Source organism: Cynocephalus volans, chromosome 2, assembly GCF_027409185.1.
Source record: "Cynocephalus volans isolate mCynVol1 chromosome 2, mCynVol1.pri, whole genome shotgun sequence".
Taxonomy (NCBI): domain Eukaryota; kingdom Metazoa; phylum Chordata; class Mammalia; order Dermoptera; family Cynocephalidae; genus Cynocephalus; species Cynocephalus volans.
The window spans coordinates 113,952,945-113,971,671 of record NC_084461.1 but is presented as its reverse complement, the minus strand read 5'-3'; the positions used below and the strand labels follow the sequence as shown (position 1 = coordinate 113,971,671).

Here is an 18,727-nt window from a genome sequence, read left to right as displayed (position 1 = left end):
TCTAAGCTGCTGAATTTATTATCATAAAGTTGTTCATTATATTCCCTTGTTAATCCTTCCATGTCTGTTTTATGAGTAATGTCTGCATTCTATTATACTGGGCACTTGTATTTTCTAATTTTTTTGATAAATATGAACTTTATCAGTTATTTTTATTTTTTTCAACGCACCAATTTTATATTTTATTTTCTCCATTATTGTTCTTTTCTCTTTTTTATCAATATTGGCTCTTATTTTTATGTCTTCCTTCTGCTTGCTTTTGGTTTCATTTTTCTAGTGTCTTCAAGTATAAGCTTAGTTATTGATTTGAGATTTTTTTCCTTTTCTTTTATATGTATTTAATGCTATACATTTTCCTCCATAAACCACTTTATTTGCAGTCTACAAATTATGATATGTTGTATTTCATTCAGTTCCTAATATTTTCTAGCTTCCTTTGCAATTTCTTATCTAGAAGTAGATTACTTCATTTCCACATATTTGAGGATCTCAGATATTTTTCTCTTAATTGATTTCTAATTTAATTTTCTTGGGGTGAGAAAACCCACTTTATATGATTTTATTCCCTCAGATTAATTAACACTTATCGTGTGGCCCAGAATAATGTATTGTATTACAATATATCCTCTGTGCATTAGAAAAATAATGTGTATTCTGGGTTGGTGGATGAAATGTTCCTCATTTGTTTCTTTCCTCTTAGGGATCACTGCCCTGTGCTGCCCTTTATCCAATGCCAAAAATCCATTGAGATATCTATCTGTCTATCTAACTCTATCAAACTGTGTGTGTGTGTATACATATATACATATCAGACTATATATATCAAACTATATATATACTTAAATATATATCTATATCTTTCTATATAGTTTGATTGATTTTCTTTCTTTCTTTTTTTTTTTTTTTTTGTCGTTTTTTCGTGACCGGCACTCAGCCAGTGAGTGCACTGGTCATTCTTATATAGGATCCGAACCCGCGGCGGGAGCGTCGCCGCGCTCCCAGCGCAGCACTCTACCGAGTGCGCCACGGGCTCGGCCCTAGTTTGATTGATTTTCTAATTGCTATTTCATCGTGTCTAGGAGTGAAGGTTTCATGATTTTTGAAATTTTTTATTTCTCTTGGATACTTTTTCAAACCAAATATTATATAAAAATTATAATGTATGAAACAGAAAATAGTGGAATTGATTACAACAAAGGGTGAAGAGTTCACCTTCTACTTCTGAGACTCCCCTCCACTAAACTTTAAGCTAAAACCTGAAATATGGAAGTTCCTGAGACAATACTTCAGAACTTCATAGTTTTATAGAACCCAGTCTTCAAGCCACTTCATAAACAATATTAGCCTTGAAATCAAGGGTTTCAAGGTTTGATTCAGGGTCCTGGGTTTGATTACCAGATTGCTTTCTTAGTGACCTAGGCAAATTACTAAACTTCCTAATCAACAAAATTGTATTATAACACCTTTCTCACAGGGTTACTATAAAACTAATCATGTAACTATTAAAAAACACAAGCCACAGGGCCCAGAACTTAATAATTGACTCATAAGTGATCACCGTGTTTTGTAATTGTTGTACTGTCATTGTAGTCTCTCATAAATGAGATATTCTGTAAATTCCAAAGACCAGGCCAAGATTAATTCCTAGATGTCAGGGTTTTCCAATAACAGAAATTTCCAACGATTAAATCAGGAGATGAAATTACTAAGCTCCTTTCTTCTAGAACCATTAATGATTTTGGACTCTGTCTAAACTGAAACATGGCAGTTCTTGAGACGATACTTCAGAACTTTATAGTTTTACAGAATACAGTCTTCAAGCTACTTAATAAAGAGTACTAGCTTTGAAATCAAGCAGGCCTGGGTTTGATTCTCAGCTTGCTTCCTTAATGCTTAGGCAAGTTACTAACCTTCCTGATCAACAAAATTGGTATAATAACACCTTTCTCACAGGGTTACTATAAAAAGTAATCATATACCTATTTAAAAGCTACAGTGCCCAAATGATTCATAAGTGATCTTGGACTCTGTCAGGCATATTTTACAGGGTCTCTCTACTGTGTGGGAATTTCTTGCTTTAAAATATTAAGCACACAAGAACTAGAAAGAGAAAGAAAAAATAGATTACATTAAAAATCAGCTAATTTGACTGTGTCAAATTCTACTACTTTTACTCCTATATCTATGTCAATTTCTACCCCATACCTTGCATCAAAGAATTAAAATGATGTGAATGTGTTATGTATTTCTGATTAATATAACTGAACAACAAAATACCTACATCACATATACAAACATGTTCATGTGCCCACACACTTAAATGACTTTGAATTTCATCTCCAGGCCTTATCAGCTGCCTGACTTGGGTGACTTATTTAATCTCCCTGAGCTTCAGCATCCTTATCTATAAAGTTGAGTGACAGCACATATATCTTAGTGGGTTTAATTAGCTGTATATATGGCAATATGAGTATGGCATGTAGTAGTGTCCAATAAATAGTAGCTATTATATTTTGGGCCTCAAGTCTTCACTTTTTTAAAATCAATGCAAATAGAAACAGCAGCATCTCCATTTGCTGATTTTCCTTTATGGATTTGATAAATAAAAAGGTAGAAGTGTCACTTGCTACTTGTCCTTGTAGGTATGATTAGTGGAAGAATATGATGCTTTTTCTGTTGCTTGCCGGTATCTTGTTATTTACTACCTATCACTGCCATTGCACAGAAAGCTATTCTTACTTCTTCACATAAGCAAATTCAACAAGCACTGTCAGAATGAATAATATGAAAAGTATCCCAAATTATTAAAAGGCAAAATAGGCGTGTCCAAACCCAATTTATGCTAAGAAAATTAATACTAAATTAGATGTGATTGTTTTATTTACAAAAATAACAAAGAATCACAATAGGTTCCCCTTAATTGACAACATCCTATAGGGCTCTTAAACTTAATTTAGTTTATAGAAACCAAGCTTACACATAAGTATTTAAGCAGGTTACTTGTGTTTTAAAAAGTATATAGCCATACTACAGCCAAAAGAATATGCAAATTCAGTTTATAAACTATAAAGTACTTTAAAAACCTATGTTATTGTCATGTTTATAAGCATTTATATTATTGTGGCAGTTCACTGTTTTCTCTTTCACTTATACATTTTCTTTAACTGTCCAAGACTAATTTATTGAAATCTATTTCAGAACAACAGGAACAGAAGGGGATACAAGCACTGAACACAGGATTGAATGTGTATCTTCTTGAGGAAGAGATAATGGAAAGAAACGAGAGAAGGATTAAGTAGACAGTTGATTACGCAGTTCCAATGTAGAGTCTGATGCATCCTCTTATAAGCCCATGGTGAGTTATTAATAGGTTCAGAACATGAACATGTAAGACCATGTGACCAAAGACCCCAAAATTGGACATTGCACTTGTGGGGACTCCACAGCCAAAGGCAAGAACAGCCAAGTTATTAGAACACGTACTAAAATACTACAACTGAGCTAACTATAGGCAAATGCTTTGGAGGCTTTGGAGACCTTTTAAACCCTATTAACGTGCAATGTTAGACTGTCCCCAAGGACTCTCTAGTGTGTTATTCCAAAGCTTTTCAAATGGAAATAAGGGGTTTCTCCATGTTTTTAAGTTTAAAACACCCTCTAAATATGCATCAGTGGATTTACTTTCCCTCTTTTACCTTTCCATCCACTTATCCCCTTCATGACTCTACCTCCCTCAAAGGAAGGTAGTGTCAATTCACACAAATTATCTAAACTCTTGGGAGCTGACAAGGAGAAAGGACTGTAGAAACTGAAAATGCAAAATAAACAATCACGGGAATTAAATTAGAAATCTATTTCTTTAATTTACCATTTTACCAGCTAAGATTTGGACCTGACTTTCAAGTGATACTTGTATGTATGTCTCGTCTGTTTTCCTCTGACCACTCCAAAGCCTCTCTCCTAATAGAATTCTTGGGCATTATTTCATTCCTTAAAGCTCAGACTGAATGAAAGATTTATGGAAATTTGGTTTAATCTTGTCCTACAGTCAATTTAGGCAAAAGAAACTCAAGCACATTAAAAATACATATGTAAAGCATTCATGTATATATCTCCATACATTGTTATTCAAAACTAAAGACTTAGATTTAACCATTCGGACAGCCTTCCCTTTTACTTCCCCAGCTAAGTTTTCCCAGAACAGTTGAAATTAGACCTTCATAAACGTTCACTTCCTAAAATGACAATGAATCCATTTGCTCTCATATCAAATTTCATCAGTTCCATGATGTTGTCAGTGTTATGACACACATAATAATTTGGATACAAGCTTATATTTAGAGAATAACTCTGAATGTTTGTGAGTGAAACCCACTTCCTGAAAAGGTTAATTTGGATTTTGTTAGTTTCTCTATATTTATTTGTTCACTTGATTGGAACCTTGACCCTAACAACTTTGCTTTCTTTCACGATAGTAGGACATATGAAACAATAGTGGAGTCTGATACCTGGGTTCATGTCCTAATCCTTCAAAGACACTAACTGTGTGACTTCCTATTTTGTCGACTTTATTTGTATAACTACAAATGAGTGGCTTGGATTACTTCTTCTCATAAATCCTTCTTGCAATTTAAATCTTGTCAATGGTTTGAAATTGTCCATTTTAAAAATCATAATATGGGCTATCAGTAGCTAATTTTGTTCCTAATTAATCAACAGGATGTTCAAAAAAATCCCATAATGACTGCTCTAGTAATAAGCATTTTCACAGAGCAGAAAAATGCTTTTGCATTGTTTAAGATGGAAACTCTTCCAAAACTGAATTTGAGATTAAGCACACCCCCTTGTCAAGATCCCAGCAGGTTCTTTGCAGATACTGACAGTCCAGTCCTAAAATATATATAGAAAAACAAAGAATCCAGAATAGCCAAAACAGTTTTGAAAAAGAAAATCAAAGTTGAAGGATTTAAATTTCCCACATTCAAACCCTATAAAGCTATATAAATCAATACAGTATGGTATTGAAATAAGGATAAACATATAAAGAATGAAATACTGATACATGCTACCACATGAATGAACCTCAAAAACATCTTGCTAAGTGAATGAAGCCAGACACAAAAGACCACATTTTAAATAATTACATTTACATAAACTGTAAAGGCAAATCTATAAAGAAAGAAAATAGACTAACGGTTGTCTGGGACCAGAGATAGAAACAGAGTGACTGCAAATGGGTACAAGGAACCCTTTGGGTAATTAGAAATGTTCTAAAACTAAATTGTGGTGACGGTTAGACAATTCTGTAAATGTACCAAAAATAGTTGAATTGTACACTTAAAATGGCTGAATTTTATGGTATGTAAATCATACCTCATAAAAGATGTTAGAATAAAAGCATTCACAATATCCTTTTCAATTTGTTTCATTTAAAATAATTATTTATCCTAGAAAAATCAGCCTGACATGTCCACTAACATACCTTACTAATGAGAAATAATTACACTGCAATATTTTTAAACATTACTAAATAGAACCAACTATTTTGAACTGACAAAATTCTAACTGGAGATCTATAGAGACATAGAAATTATATACATGAGTAGACAAAATGGATTACTAAGTAATTAAATTTATAAAAAGACAGCTATGCTCACGATGAATTACTCAAGCTTTATACTGTGTTAATTATATTTATACAAGAATGTTATTTCCATAACGAATTACTCAGATTTTCTACTTTGTTGTAATAGAATTTTAAACTGCTATTTATCTGCAAGGACATAATCAGAGTCAGACAACAATACAAAGACCCTAGATATACTAATTACACATAAGCTCCTTGGTCAATAACTTAACTGCCTATCTATAAATTGGACAGTCTAAAATATTTGCTGGTAATATAACAATTTTACAATGGAAATGCACCCATCACATTTTAGTTGCTATTACATACATTCAAATCCAAATTACAATGGAGATAGACCAAATGCACTAATCTGATTCACTGATATAATTACCTTCCTGTCCACTCCTCTTAGCCTGTTAATTTTTCTGACTGTTAATTCTAATGAGTTTTACAGGATTCTTAACATATAAATACTTAGAATGTGAATGAGTAGGTAAGACCTGTTATTTTATTTCTGCCATTTGACATAGTTCACCATGTAGTTCATATGCATTTCAAAGGTCCCCTTAGTCTGGCCACACTGCACTGCCATTCCAGTGTAGATAATCTTACAAATTTCTATTCATCACTTACTTGCTAATATTCCACTACAATGTGCCTTGGTCTTCACTCATTCACATTTCAGCTTGTTGGTATGGTTGGTCCCTTTCAGTCTGAAGTATATTTCTTCCTTTATTTCTGATAAATTTTGCTTCATTACAACAACTACTGTAAAACGGTCGGGGTAATTCTCCTGCTACTGTTGATGATCATTTGAAATAAGTTAGCTCCATTTACTTCCAGAGTCTAGAATGGGAGACTGATTTCAACTTTTGTATATCTTTTCATCTAAAGAGTAGGAAAACAGTCATGCTGGCATGAATGTCCCATTATATTATCTCCCAATTAGCTCACATTTCTAGTTTGTTGATTAATAATTTGAAATCCACAAAATCCTTTATAGCTCCATGATATCTGAGCAAGTTCCTGGGAGGATGTTAGAAGGCAAGGACAAGAGGTATCCAATTTTACTATATAATTGAAGCTTAAAAAAAATATATAAAGATTAGAATTCATTCAAGACCCCCTAGAATATGAAGTTTGATAGATGCAAATCCAGTGATTAAAAATCCTGACCTCTGTCATTTTCAGAACCAGTAGAGTGGCTGTACAAATTTTAGCTTGTGTAGGAATTACCTTGGATTCTTTTTAAACACATTCCTCAAGTTTGAGGCTCAGTCTAGGATTCTGCTTTTTAAAATACCCAACTACCTCTACCTCATGAACCTGCCTCCCCGCCACCATGACTTTGATACTGGTGTCTACACACCACACTTTTCAAAAGAGTGTGTCCTCATTCATAAGTGGGAGCTAAGAAATAAAGAAAGACCACAATAAAATGCTGAACTTTCAGAAGGAGAAAAGAGACATTCAGTTGCTAGAGGTGGGAAATGGGGAGTGGGAGGAAGGACAGGGAATAAGTGTGTAAGGGACACAGAGTAATTACAATTTGTAATGATGAGCATGCTAATAATATTGATTTGATTGTCACATACTGTACACAAATACTGACAGGCAACTCTGTACCCCATAAATATGTGTAATCAAAAATAAATAAATATTTAGTAAAAATAAAATTTTTAAAAAAAGAAGTATTTTCAAAGGGCTGATAATGTTGCCTCACTGCAGATGTCATCCTATTTTAGGTGAAACCAGGCTGAGACAAGGCACTAAAAAAAAAACTCTGGGGAAAAGCATCCTTATGTTTATCCTTTGAATGTGCTTGTGAAGGAAAAACATTATGTTTAGATCTCATTTTTTTTTAATGGAAAGCAAAAGGAAAGCAGAAGCACTTAATAATGCCAGATTTGGCCTGGGCTTATCAGCTTCATTTCCTGGTTATCTGAGTAAACAGTTAATAATTTATTGCAGATATATGCACAATAACTATGAGATGAAATCAAGTTTCTCTTGCTGGAAAAGGCAAGTACTAAACTATCTAATCTCCAGATTCCTTCCCAACACCACCATGTACTAATTCTGTGAAAATATCTGGGTAGTACTGGAATGGCAGAGCTCCCAATTTCTCACTTCTCTCAGTCTTGGGCTTGGCATTAGAATAAAGATGAGATGGGGACAAGATGATGTGGCCACTATAGCTGCACCCTAAATGCACTCTGCAGCAAATTATGGTTCTCACTTGGCTACGGCAATCTTAAAATTTCTTCTCAGGAAACCCTCCAAATCACAATACAAGAGGAAGTATAGATTAACCCATTGCCACAAAACATGTCAGGATTACTTCCCTAATTTAATACAGTCCCCTAATTTAATACATTCATCAGGAAACTGTGATTATTCTAATTATTCTTTATTTTGCAAATACAAAGACATAAAACCATCTGTGGTAAAAAACGTAACTGCAATTAAGCAGAAACTTTCAATTGTGCATGAGCTCAATATAAATGTGCTCTGTTTTAGTGTCACTTAAAAAAATCTTTCAACTCCTATAAAGAAATTTCTTATTTTAAAAAAGCATGCTATGTTTATGATTCAGTTAATGAGCCTCAAATAAATAAAAACAATTATTTATTATTAAATAAACAAAACATCTCACAAAATTGATTCATGCCTGAATTCTCTCGGGGAACTAAGGCATAGATCAATACATAATTAAATAGTTCATTAACTTTTATTGCACAAAGTAGCTTAACCTATCAGCATGATGATTCTGTTTATTAGAATTCACTAAATCACTTCTTTAAATAAGACTGGAGTATCTGCATATAGCTCCACTCTAAATACAAACTTTGACATGTCACTGTGTACATGCCATCCTAAATGTTAAACTGCAAAAAAGCATAGAATGCCTTAAAGAGACATGCACTTAAAAGACCAGTTATTCTATCAGTAAGGAGACATTGAGCACTTAATAAATCAAAGAACTATGACTAACGCAGGAATGATAAGAAGTTGAGACAAAGAAATAGTTCCTTCAAAACTGTAAATATGTTGAAGCAAGGAACTATTTCTTTTATCTTTGTTTTCTGGGTATTCAGTCCAATATATAGATGTAACTAGTCCACTACCAGTTTACTTTCAATGTGTAAGATTAAGCGTTCCCCAGCTATGTCCACTTGGATATTCTCAACCTGCATAATTTGTGCCAATTTTATGAATCAAAAATTATGTTTGAGAAAATCTACTTTTCCTAGATTACCAATGACCTTGAAATATTGTGAAGGTTTATTTGACTTTTATTTCCTTTTCAGCATAAACACTAAAATGTTCCCAATGTTTATCTCTAGATATCAAGATTATAAATGACTTAGTTTCTGTATCCTCTAAACTTTCTATGCTCAGCATGAGTTATTTTGTAATTAACATGTCTTTTAAAAATACTAATATATAAAGAGCTATGAAATTAGAAGTAAAAAAGACCAAAAATCTAATAGATAAATGAGTAAAAGATATGAACAGAAAGTCTGAAAGAAAATGAGAATAAAAAACGTCAAATGACAATCCACTTCACCAGTCATGACGAAACAAAATGTAAATTAAAACTACACTGAGAAAATATTTTTTGCCTATTAGATTTCACAAAAATCAAAAATTTTAATAACACCTGTACTGGTAACAGCACAGGGGAAAGATGCACTCTTATACTCTGCTAGCCTGAGCATGTAAAGTGGCACCATCTCTCTAGGGTGTGATCAGGTAATATCTCCTCAATTTGCCAACACACACACCCTTTGACACAGATATGCATGACATAGCAATGTTCATAATAGAAAAATATTGGAGTCAAGCATATGTCCCTCAACACCAAACTGATTAAGTAGATTACGGTAAATGCTTGCTTGCAATCAGATCAAATAGAACCACTAAAAAGGGAAATCTCTTTATGCACTAAACCACAATAATCTCATGTGTGCACGTGTGTGTGTGTAAACAGTATGGGTTTTTAAAAGGTATAAATTTATTTATAGATATTTATTTGTTTATGCATCAACTTCCCTCAGATCATACACTAAAATAGAAAATCCACATTACCTCTAGGAAGGAACACTGAGCAACAACTGGGAACAGGTGTTGGAGGAAGACATTTTCATTGCAAACCTTTTTGGAGGTTCTGTGTGGTAAAGATTGATTCTCTATAACTTTGAAAATGGCTTTATTTTAGCCTCAGATTTGAATGGTAGTTTGGCTGAGTATATAATCCAGGATTTAACATCACTTTTCCTCAGAACTCTGAACTACCTGATCCTCTGCCATCCAGTGTTACTGATTCAATCCTCTAAAGTCAAACTGACACTCATCCCACTGTTGATAATCTCTCTTGTAGGATTTTCTCTTTCTCTTTGATTTTCTAATATTCCGCCACTGTGTATCTAGGTTTGGGTCTCTCTTTACTTATGCCATCCTGAGTTTGGTGGCTGGTTCTTCAACCTGAAGGTTTCTTATCTCTGATAAATTTGATTCTGGTACAGAAAAAAAAAAAAAAAGTCTCCTAACCTCTACCTAACCAATATGGGTTATATCAGCCAATTCAACTTAGATCACTGATTTAAACAACAGTCTACACATTATCTGGAATATACGTACCTGAGGCATGCATCACGCGGAATGCTCATAGTACTCTTCCCTTGTCTTGCTGCATACAACAGTTTCTACCAGTTGGCTTGAATATTTACCAACAGTCAGCCATATTTGCTTGAACACATGTAGGCACAACATTTTGTAATTACATAACTTAATCAGACACTAAATGATAAAGCCAGTGAAATATGATTGCAAAATACGTCTTTGTTTCTATGCAAACTTTGGAAAAACGACAAAGGTAAGTTGCTTTTAAAAAATGCTCTAATTTCATTTGAGATGAGACAACTGTCAAAGACCTGAAAGTTTTAAAACTCTAGGATTTGACACATAAACTGTTTTTGGATTTGCCTTTAGTTTTAATTCCAAATACAGAAACCTGTATTGGAAATTGGTATTTATTTGACCTACACTCAAAGAAGTACTAAGTTTCTGGCCTCACACCCAAAGCTTGGCTGATGGGTAGGGCACAATTGCATGCATCATTTTAAAAATTCTATCTTTTAACTGAGTTTTTTAAAATATTAACTCTTATTAAAGAAATTTTAAATCTAGACCTATCATTCATGGCTCACAACTTTTCTTTTGTATCTTGTATCCATCTGCCCTTTGTATTATGTTTTGGGATAATTTGGGGGTATGATCTTTCAGGTCACAAATTTACCTATCAGCTCATTTACTGAGTTTTTTATTCTAATGATCATATAATTTCAGTTCTACTGTATCTAATCATTTTTCATGGACAGAAGTTTGTTTCTTTTTAAAAACTTTTCCCATGAATATCTATCTGCTCTTATTCTTCTAGGCATTGTATTCCTGTTAGAGTACCCTATTCTACTAACTTTGTTGCTTCATCTATCAATTAATCAGGGCTTGAGCTTCTCTTTCATATGGCTCATTTCCTTAAAAGTATGATATTCTTGGGTGTCAGCTTGTCTTTTTTTGGTTTCCCTGCTCACCTATCTGTTGTGACTAGTTCAGTTTACTCAGCTCCCCTTCAGTTATCTGGAGACAGATGAGACCTTCTATTGGGTGCAAAGGAGCCAATAGCTCATCACCCACTCTATCCCCTGGGTGTCCCAACATGCCAGGAAACCTCTGCCTCTCCTCTCTCTGCTCTTGTCTAGGGACACATATGTGGCTTCTGCGGCTTGGCATGATTGAATACCAGAAAAAGCAAATCCCACTGCATTTGTTCTAGGGTCCCCCCACTCACTGCATTTGCTTCTCCTGCATGTACAGCAACACTTCTGGCATAGCTCCCACCACTCACAGATGCTTTCTAATGTCTACATGTTTTCCATCAATCTAAGCCAAATTGTTTTCAGTCTTTCAGGGGATATTCAGAATATCTAATGGATTGATGGCATTATCTTATAACACTGCTTTAGATTTATTTAGAATATCTTTTTATCATTCCTAGGATTTGGTGTGAATAAAGAAAGTGGACACATGAGGTCAGTCTGCAGCCAATTTTTTTTATTTAGATGTTGATTCTGCTTGTACCCCAGTTCTCCTTGTTATGCACCATCCTTCCCTCATCCCTACCCTGACACCAGCTCTCACACTGGTACTTGATACAGTGCCTTGTCCAAAGTGGAGGTCTGAAAATATTTAATTGTTCAAAACTTCTCAAGGCATAGAATATTTTGATTCAAGTGAGAGGGTAAATTGAAAAAAATTAAATTGAAAAATTAAATTTACACAGGGCTCCAGTATCAAAAGCCAAATGAAATTACTACACATAAAACTGTTAATTTAAGTAGGTAAAGTGGCAATAGTTTTAGTAGCCACTCTCTCATCCTGAAAAAATTAATCTAAGTATTCAGGCATTTCAATATTCCATTAAAAAGAATCACTGGCAAGGTATGTACTGATCTAACTTACCTCAACCCAGTGCTTAGGTGTGCTTTTTTTAAAAAAAAAACAAAAAACAGTATTGTATTATTTTGAGCAAACATAATTGTTGCACTGTTTAATGAGATTTAATTTGCTGCTTTTGTGTATTTTGATTTTTTAAAGATTATCATTTAAAATATAATGAAGTACTTCATGTGATGTATTTTATTATTCAGTGATTTTCATTGAGTGCCTACTAAAAACTAGATATCTTCCTATGTGTTGGAAATGAAAAGAGATGAATAAGACAGTACCATCATAGCACTCAGAGAATATCTATATCTGCACATATCTCAACATACAGTATTTCCCAGGTTACATTTCTGACTGGCCAAGGTAGCTTGGGACCTCCTTGAAACATACCAAGGCTGTTTCATCTTTTCTTTGTAGTCTCTGTATATGTAAAATGCCTTAGAAGTTGTTCAATAAACGTATAATTGATTACTGTCATGACAATGTGTGCTTATTAGATCTAGTATATGGCTCAAATAACATTATTATTTAACACTAGACTAATTAGGAGAAACAATAAGAACACTTTATAGCAATTGCTAGATGTAAAAGTATAATTTGTACATTTTGTAAATAGAGAAAATATGAGATCCAGAAATATTAAGTACATTGAACAGGCAGCACTAGACCCTGTATCCAAAATCTCCATTTTGGCACTTTTCCTTTCACAACACAAGTTGGATTTATATCTGCAGAATAAATTAACCAGTCTTATAAATGTTCATCACTTTACAATATTGCATATAACTGATGATCTATCTCCTTTGATAGAGAATTTTGGATCATCCAAAAGATGCTGAGGAGTTCAGGCACCAGTAGGCAAAACTGTCTACTGAGAGAAAGGAAGGGAAGGAACACTTCTTTTTGGTGCACCTGACAATAAGAAGGCTTTTACTAATTGAGAAGAAAAATACTGCTGCACACTAAAGGCAGTTGCATTTATAAATAATTCACCCTCTCTATGTAAAGACCTTATGATTCCTCACATTAGAGTTACAGGATCACAGAATTCTGGAGATACAAAGAAGCAAGAATGTTTTCCTATGTACACCAACAGTTAGACAAGAAAAGCCCATACTCTAGCATCCAAGGCTTCTGAGATCTGATCTCAGCAGGCACATTAGGATCGTTTCCCCCTACTGCATCTTCTGGCCTGATCACAGGAAACTCTCTTTCTCATTCCCTTGACAGGCTCTGAACTTACACCTCTACTCAGTCTTTTCCCTTTACTTACAATACTCGTCAGCCCTTTTCTTCCTAGAGAAAGCCTCCTCAGGCTTCAGAATCCAGTTAAACTCCTTCTACTCTGGGAAGCCTTCCCCAACTCTCCTAGCGGGATTTTACCATGGGCATAACACTTGATTCATCATGCTGGTATGTCGCTGCCTCATGACTACCCATGTCATACCCACCTGTATATGATATTCTTCTCCTAATCTGTGAGTCCCTAAAAAGCAGGACATCCTAGCCCCTAACACAGGGCCTAGAATACAATAAACATCCAGTAGAATTCTAATTTTGTCACCCAATTTTTAATTAAATTATCTAATTCTCTCGTTTTTGCTTATGAAAACTGAGGTCTGGAGAGATAAGGGACTTTGTCAATCATCAAGGAACAAGCCAATTCCAGAGTCTGAATAACAGATTATGTTCCTTCTTTCCTAATCCACCAGCTCATAAGGGGAAAGAGTCTGGAGTAACAAACCCACCCTTCATGGCTATTTGCCTAACTTTTTGCTCAGTCTGACTGCTATACTGTATGGTTGGCAATGTCAGTTTTCCTCAATAACAAAGATTTCTCAGTTCAGAACATATACATATGTGGTTAATAGGAAAAGTGAGTAGAAGTCTAACATGATAAACAGGGAGGTATGGCAAACCCCTGTTCAGTCTATGAAAAACCTACTCATAATTCTAACTTTGCTCCCTTAAGTATGGAGAGAAGGCATAGCTCATTTGGAAAATCTGACCAAGAGCCCACATTTCAACACAGTGAAATGCTTTATCCCCTATTGCTCCTACCACATCAGGAACTTTCTATATGTAATTATTTAATCCCCAGCCAAAAGCTAGCAGACAATGAAATCCCCACAAAATGTTTTCCCCAGTGAAATATCCAAGCATCAGTTCCACAGAAAACATTTTTTAAAGATTTTCATGTAATTTTTCCATGCCAATCTTTTTCACTCATGCCTAAAAATGTCCATATTTGAATATTTATCAGTATGAGCCTCTGGTAAAATATAGTCTTATCCAGCAATTTACATCATTTCACTTTGGGAGCTTCGGGGGGCATAGGTAAAAATTTCCAGTTTCATTTAGTTTGAACTTTTAACCATCTTTTTCCATTTCATGGCTTTGGGCAGCTTTGATTGTGCTGATATTTTGTGCTATCCATTGCTGTTGGATTTTGTTCCAAATGAGCACGTTGCTTCCATATAAGTTCCCATAGATTTCCTCAACGGCTCACTTATATGAATAGCAAAATGGAGCCACAAATCACAAGGACATTTTCGATATTTTGTGAGTTTTGCTTTAAACCAATAGTAAAGGCCATGTTGGTGATGGTTGCACAATATAGTGAATGTACTTAATGCCACTGACCTGTACATCTAAAAATGATTAAAATAGTAAACTTTATGCTATGTATATGTGACCACACATATACACACACACAACGTAATGGCCAACTTATGAGAGGTAACAATTTTTCCAAACCCTGAGTCAAGACAAAGGGAGAAACAGCAAATGATGATCTATATTGACAGAACAAATGGCTTTTACTTTCCGTTCCCAACAGGCCTCTTAACATAGCTCTCAACCTTGCTACTTCCCTCTGTAGAGTGAAGAAAAGAAACTATTGTCAAATAAAATGTAAACCTTAGAAAAGAAAATGTTAAATCACAAAACCATAACCCTTTGAATACTGATTAGGTTCTAACGTCACCCATGAGTCAACAGCCCCCACCTTGCAATCAAACTCCTCCCCGCTCTTGTCTTTCACAGGAACAGCGAACAGGTGTCCAGCGTGGTTGTGGATGTGTTTAAACTCTAGACAGCTGTCAGAGTGGAATTCCCTCCGAATTCAAAGTTCTGACAACTTTGAAGGAGCCCATGGAGAAAAACGTAAAGCAACAGATGAGGAACTGGGGGAGGGGAGGGCAAAGATGGAGGAGATTCAGCAGTGAGCAGATCGGTTGACTCGTCAATAACCTAAAAGACATCAGGGGGTGTGCTTATTTGAGGAAACCCTGGAGAATAGAAAGAAGTTGAACCGGTGGGAAGAAGTTACAAGGAAGCAGAGTTTCATACAGTATTCGAAAGACACAGAACCTTCTAGGAGAAGGCCATTTATCCATCCAATGGCCATTTATCCATTCCAACTCACTTGACTGCCCTGGAGATGAGCCACAGGAGGCAAACGGTGTAGACCCCTGAGTGGTTCAGACTGGGGCGAAGTTCAGAAGGAACACATTGAAAGGGGAGGGGTGTATGCAAATCAGCCTGTTCCATGGGGGCAAGGAGAGGAGCAGAGAGAGGGAAGGTGGAGAGCGGGGGTAGAAGGGCGCTTACCAGGCCACCTCCACAGGTGCTGAAAGAGGCCAGGGATCCAGGGTGCCTGAGCACCGCCCCGGTGTAGAAGCAGGCGGCGTCGGGCGGCGCAGTAGGGCGCGGGGCGGCGGCTGCCCCCGTGGGGCCGGGACCCGGACTTGGCCGCTGTTCCACCGCGAAGCGCGGCGCCAGGAAGCGGCCGTCTCTCCGCAGCAGCAGGTACAGGTCTCGGGAGAAGGCCGGGATCCGCAGCAGCACCTCATCGCCATCCGGCTCGGCTTGCTGGGCCGGCGGCGGGGACGGGGGTGGCTGCGGGGGCGGAGGCGGCTGCAACGAGGCCGGGGCGCCCGGGGACAGAGCAGCAGCCCCGCTGGATCCCCGTGGCAGCTCCTGCGACTCGAGCTCCTCGTCCTCCTCAACCCCCGGCGGAGGCGGCGGCGAGGGCCGCAGCCGGGACTCTGTCTGGCCCTCTGCGGGCTCCTCCAGTGGCGCCGGGGCCACCGAGCGCACCTCGCGTGAGCTGCCAGCCGCCTGCGCCCTGGAGCCTCCGCCACCCCCAACGCCCCGCACCCAGCTCGGGTCAGCGCTGCCCCCGCTGCCGCCCGCCGCGTCCACAGGCTCCCGGCGCCAGAGTGCAGGAAACACGACTTCCCACTCCTCGCGGTCGGGGGCGAACTGCAGACCTGCGGGCGGGGCAGACAGAAAAGTGCGGGGCTTAAAGTGCCGCGGTTCCAGGAGCACAAGCATTCCCAGGGTCACCCTCCGTACAGATACATGGCGCTCGCGTGAATGCAATGGAGACCACCCGTCTAGCCCCTAAAACTCTTGCAATCCCCGACGCCTTGCGATCAGATTACATACCCCAGCATTTTCAGAATAAAAGTACGGTTATGGGGGGGGGGGGGGCGTGAGGGGGGCAGCAAAGTTTTGATCGCGCTTAGTTGCTGAAAAGAAAACCGGTGCAAAGACTCCAGCACAATGCAGTAGTTTCTGAAGTATACGCCAGAGCAAAGCATCCCTATTAGTGTACATACTTCCCAATTTTCCTCCAGGTGCTGTAAACGTGCCTTTGCAAATATTAGTACTCTAATGAGAGGAAAACTAATCATTTCCCAGTTGGTTAAAATGAGGCCGGGAGAATGGCACTTCGTTTCCGAGTTTGACCCTCATCTACACCCGCACGCTCCTTTTTATTGCTACCCACTGAGCCCCGCTCACCTCGCACCCGGTACATCAGCCCTGCCTACCCGAGCGATCGCGGTCTCCGCTGGGGAAGTTGGAAAGGAAGCATGCGAGTCACGGAAGAACTTACCTGATGCCATCCCATTCGACAGGAAGCCCAGCTGGTAAAGGAGGCAGCAGCAGCAGATGTGAGTCAGGCGCATCTCGCGGCTCTTCCCCATACCGCGCTCCCGCGGCTTCTCGCCCCGCGCGCGCCTCCTGCGCGATCCACCGCGGGCGCAGCCGCCTCCCCGGAGCGCTAGGAGGCCGGGCGGCGAATTTGCCCAGGCCCTTTGTCTGCCGCGGGGGGGGGGGGGGGGGGGTGTTGGGGGGGCGGCTTGTGACTCCGGGAGGCCGCCGCAGCCCGGGCGGGGATGGGGTGGGGGAGGAGCAGGGGAGGCAGCGCCGCGTCCCTGCAGCGCTCCGGCTCCCTAGCGAATTAGGTGGTGAGTCTATTTTCTGTGTTGCAGGAGTTTCCGAGGCCGAGCTGACTAGAGCCGGAGCCCCGCCGGACAGACCCACAGTCAGCCGAGAGCTGGGAGGCGCAGGCGGGCAGTGCTGCCTCGGGACGGGCGGAGGATTGCCCGGCGCGGGCGGGAGCGCTGTGCTGTCCGAGCCGAGGCTCGCCGCCTGCACCCGCGCGGAACGGGCGGAGGCCGGTGCCGCAGTCTCACCAACTTGGTGTGTGCCAAGCTCCGCATGCACACTCTTCGGGACTCAGGTCTGAAGGCTCTAACCCGCAGCGGCGCGGGAGGGGATGGGTAGGGGGATGGGGGGAAGACACGATTCGCGAGGTGGCGTGTGGAGGAGAAAAGAACCAAGCAGATCCGACAAGAAAAAGGGACCAAGGGCTGACGTTGCGGGACAAAGGTCCCAGAACACCGCACACGTGCTCATACGCCGGGTGAGGTGGGGATCCAAATTCCCTCACCTGACTCCTGATTCGCCACTCTGAGAGGCTCGATGGCCTGATTTGCATCCTTCCCCGCCCCCCCGCCAGCTGAGGTGTGTGCAGGTAGAAGTGCCTGCCCCTTCCCATCCCACCCCCTTACTCAGGCTCCTCCTCGTGTCCAGTTCTCCCCCCCCATCAGCACATCACACAAAGCAAAACTTAATGTAGCCTTAGCACAAAGCGGCCTCATTTACTAAAGGCCTTTGATTTGTCTTCCCATCTTTGTCTTTAGGAATTTCCTAAGCCTGGAGATAATGTAATTCGTCATGGAGTGTGCTTCAAAGGTTCCCAGGACAGTAGACACCCTGACATTTCAGAGCCCCTTACCCCACCTTACCTTTCCAGCTCCCCGTTCATCAGTGCTATCAGTTTCTCTCTCTGCGTGTCTGTCTCTGTCTGTCTGTCTCACATGCACTACACACACTCCTAAGATTAAGGAGATCAATGTTAAATACTGTATTTTAAAGATCTCAGACCAGGTGAGATTGTTTTGCCTTTTGTACTTGTTTCTTTACATATAAAATATATTTTTGCTATTTCTGTCCTCTAGGGACAATTCAACGGGCAAACATTCTTCCTTTGTTGCAATTCTCTTCACAGCGCCTACTCCCTTTTCCACACCTCTCTCTAGCCACATGAAACCTTTCACATCAGGCTCAAGGATGATTAATCTAACCTGACGTTTGCATCCTCTGCACTAGGCCTGACACCTAGGAACTAGAGTTAGTGCAAATCAGTTTTTAAAAATTCCAGCACTTAGGTTGGTTCCCCGTATCCTTTGTAGTTTTACCTTCTGTTCCTCGTGTCAAAGGTGACTACTATGC

The 18,727-nt window shown here is 39.0% G+C and overlaps 1 protein-coding gene across 1 annotated transcript in view; it reads right to left on the bottom strand.

Annotated features, from left to right (window-relative positions):
- The window catches only part of ADAMTS19 (ADAM metallopeptidase with thrombospondin type 1 motif 19), a 265,672-nt gene extending 248,539 nt beyond the window's left edge, over window positions 1-17,133 (bottom strand). The window contains exons 1-2 of the mRNA XM_063087880.1: window positions 17,043-17,133; window positions 15,752-16,413 (exon numbers count right to left, since the gene is read on the bottom strand). Coding sequence (XP_062943950.1) covers window positions 15,752-16,413; window positions 17,043-17,133 — 753 coding nt within the window. The remainder of the gene's footprint in view (window positions 1-15,751; window positions 16,414-17,042) is intronic.
- Between the last annotated feature and the right edge of the window lie 1,594 nt (window positions 17,134-18,727).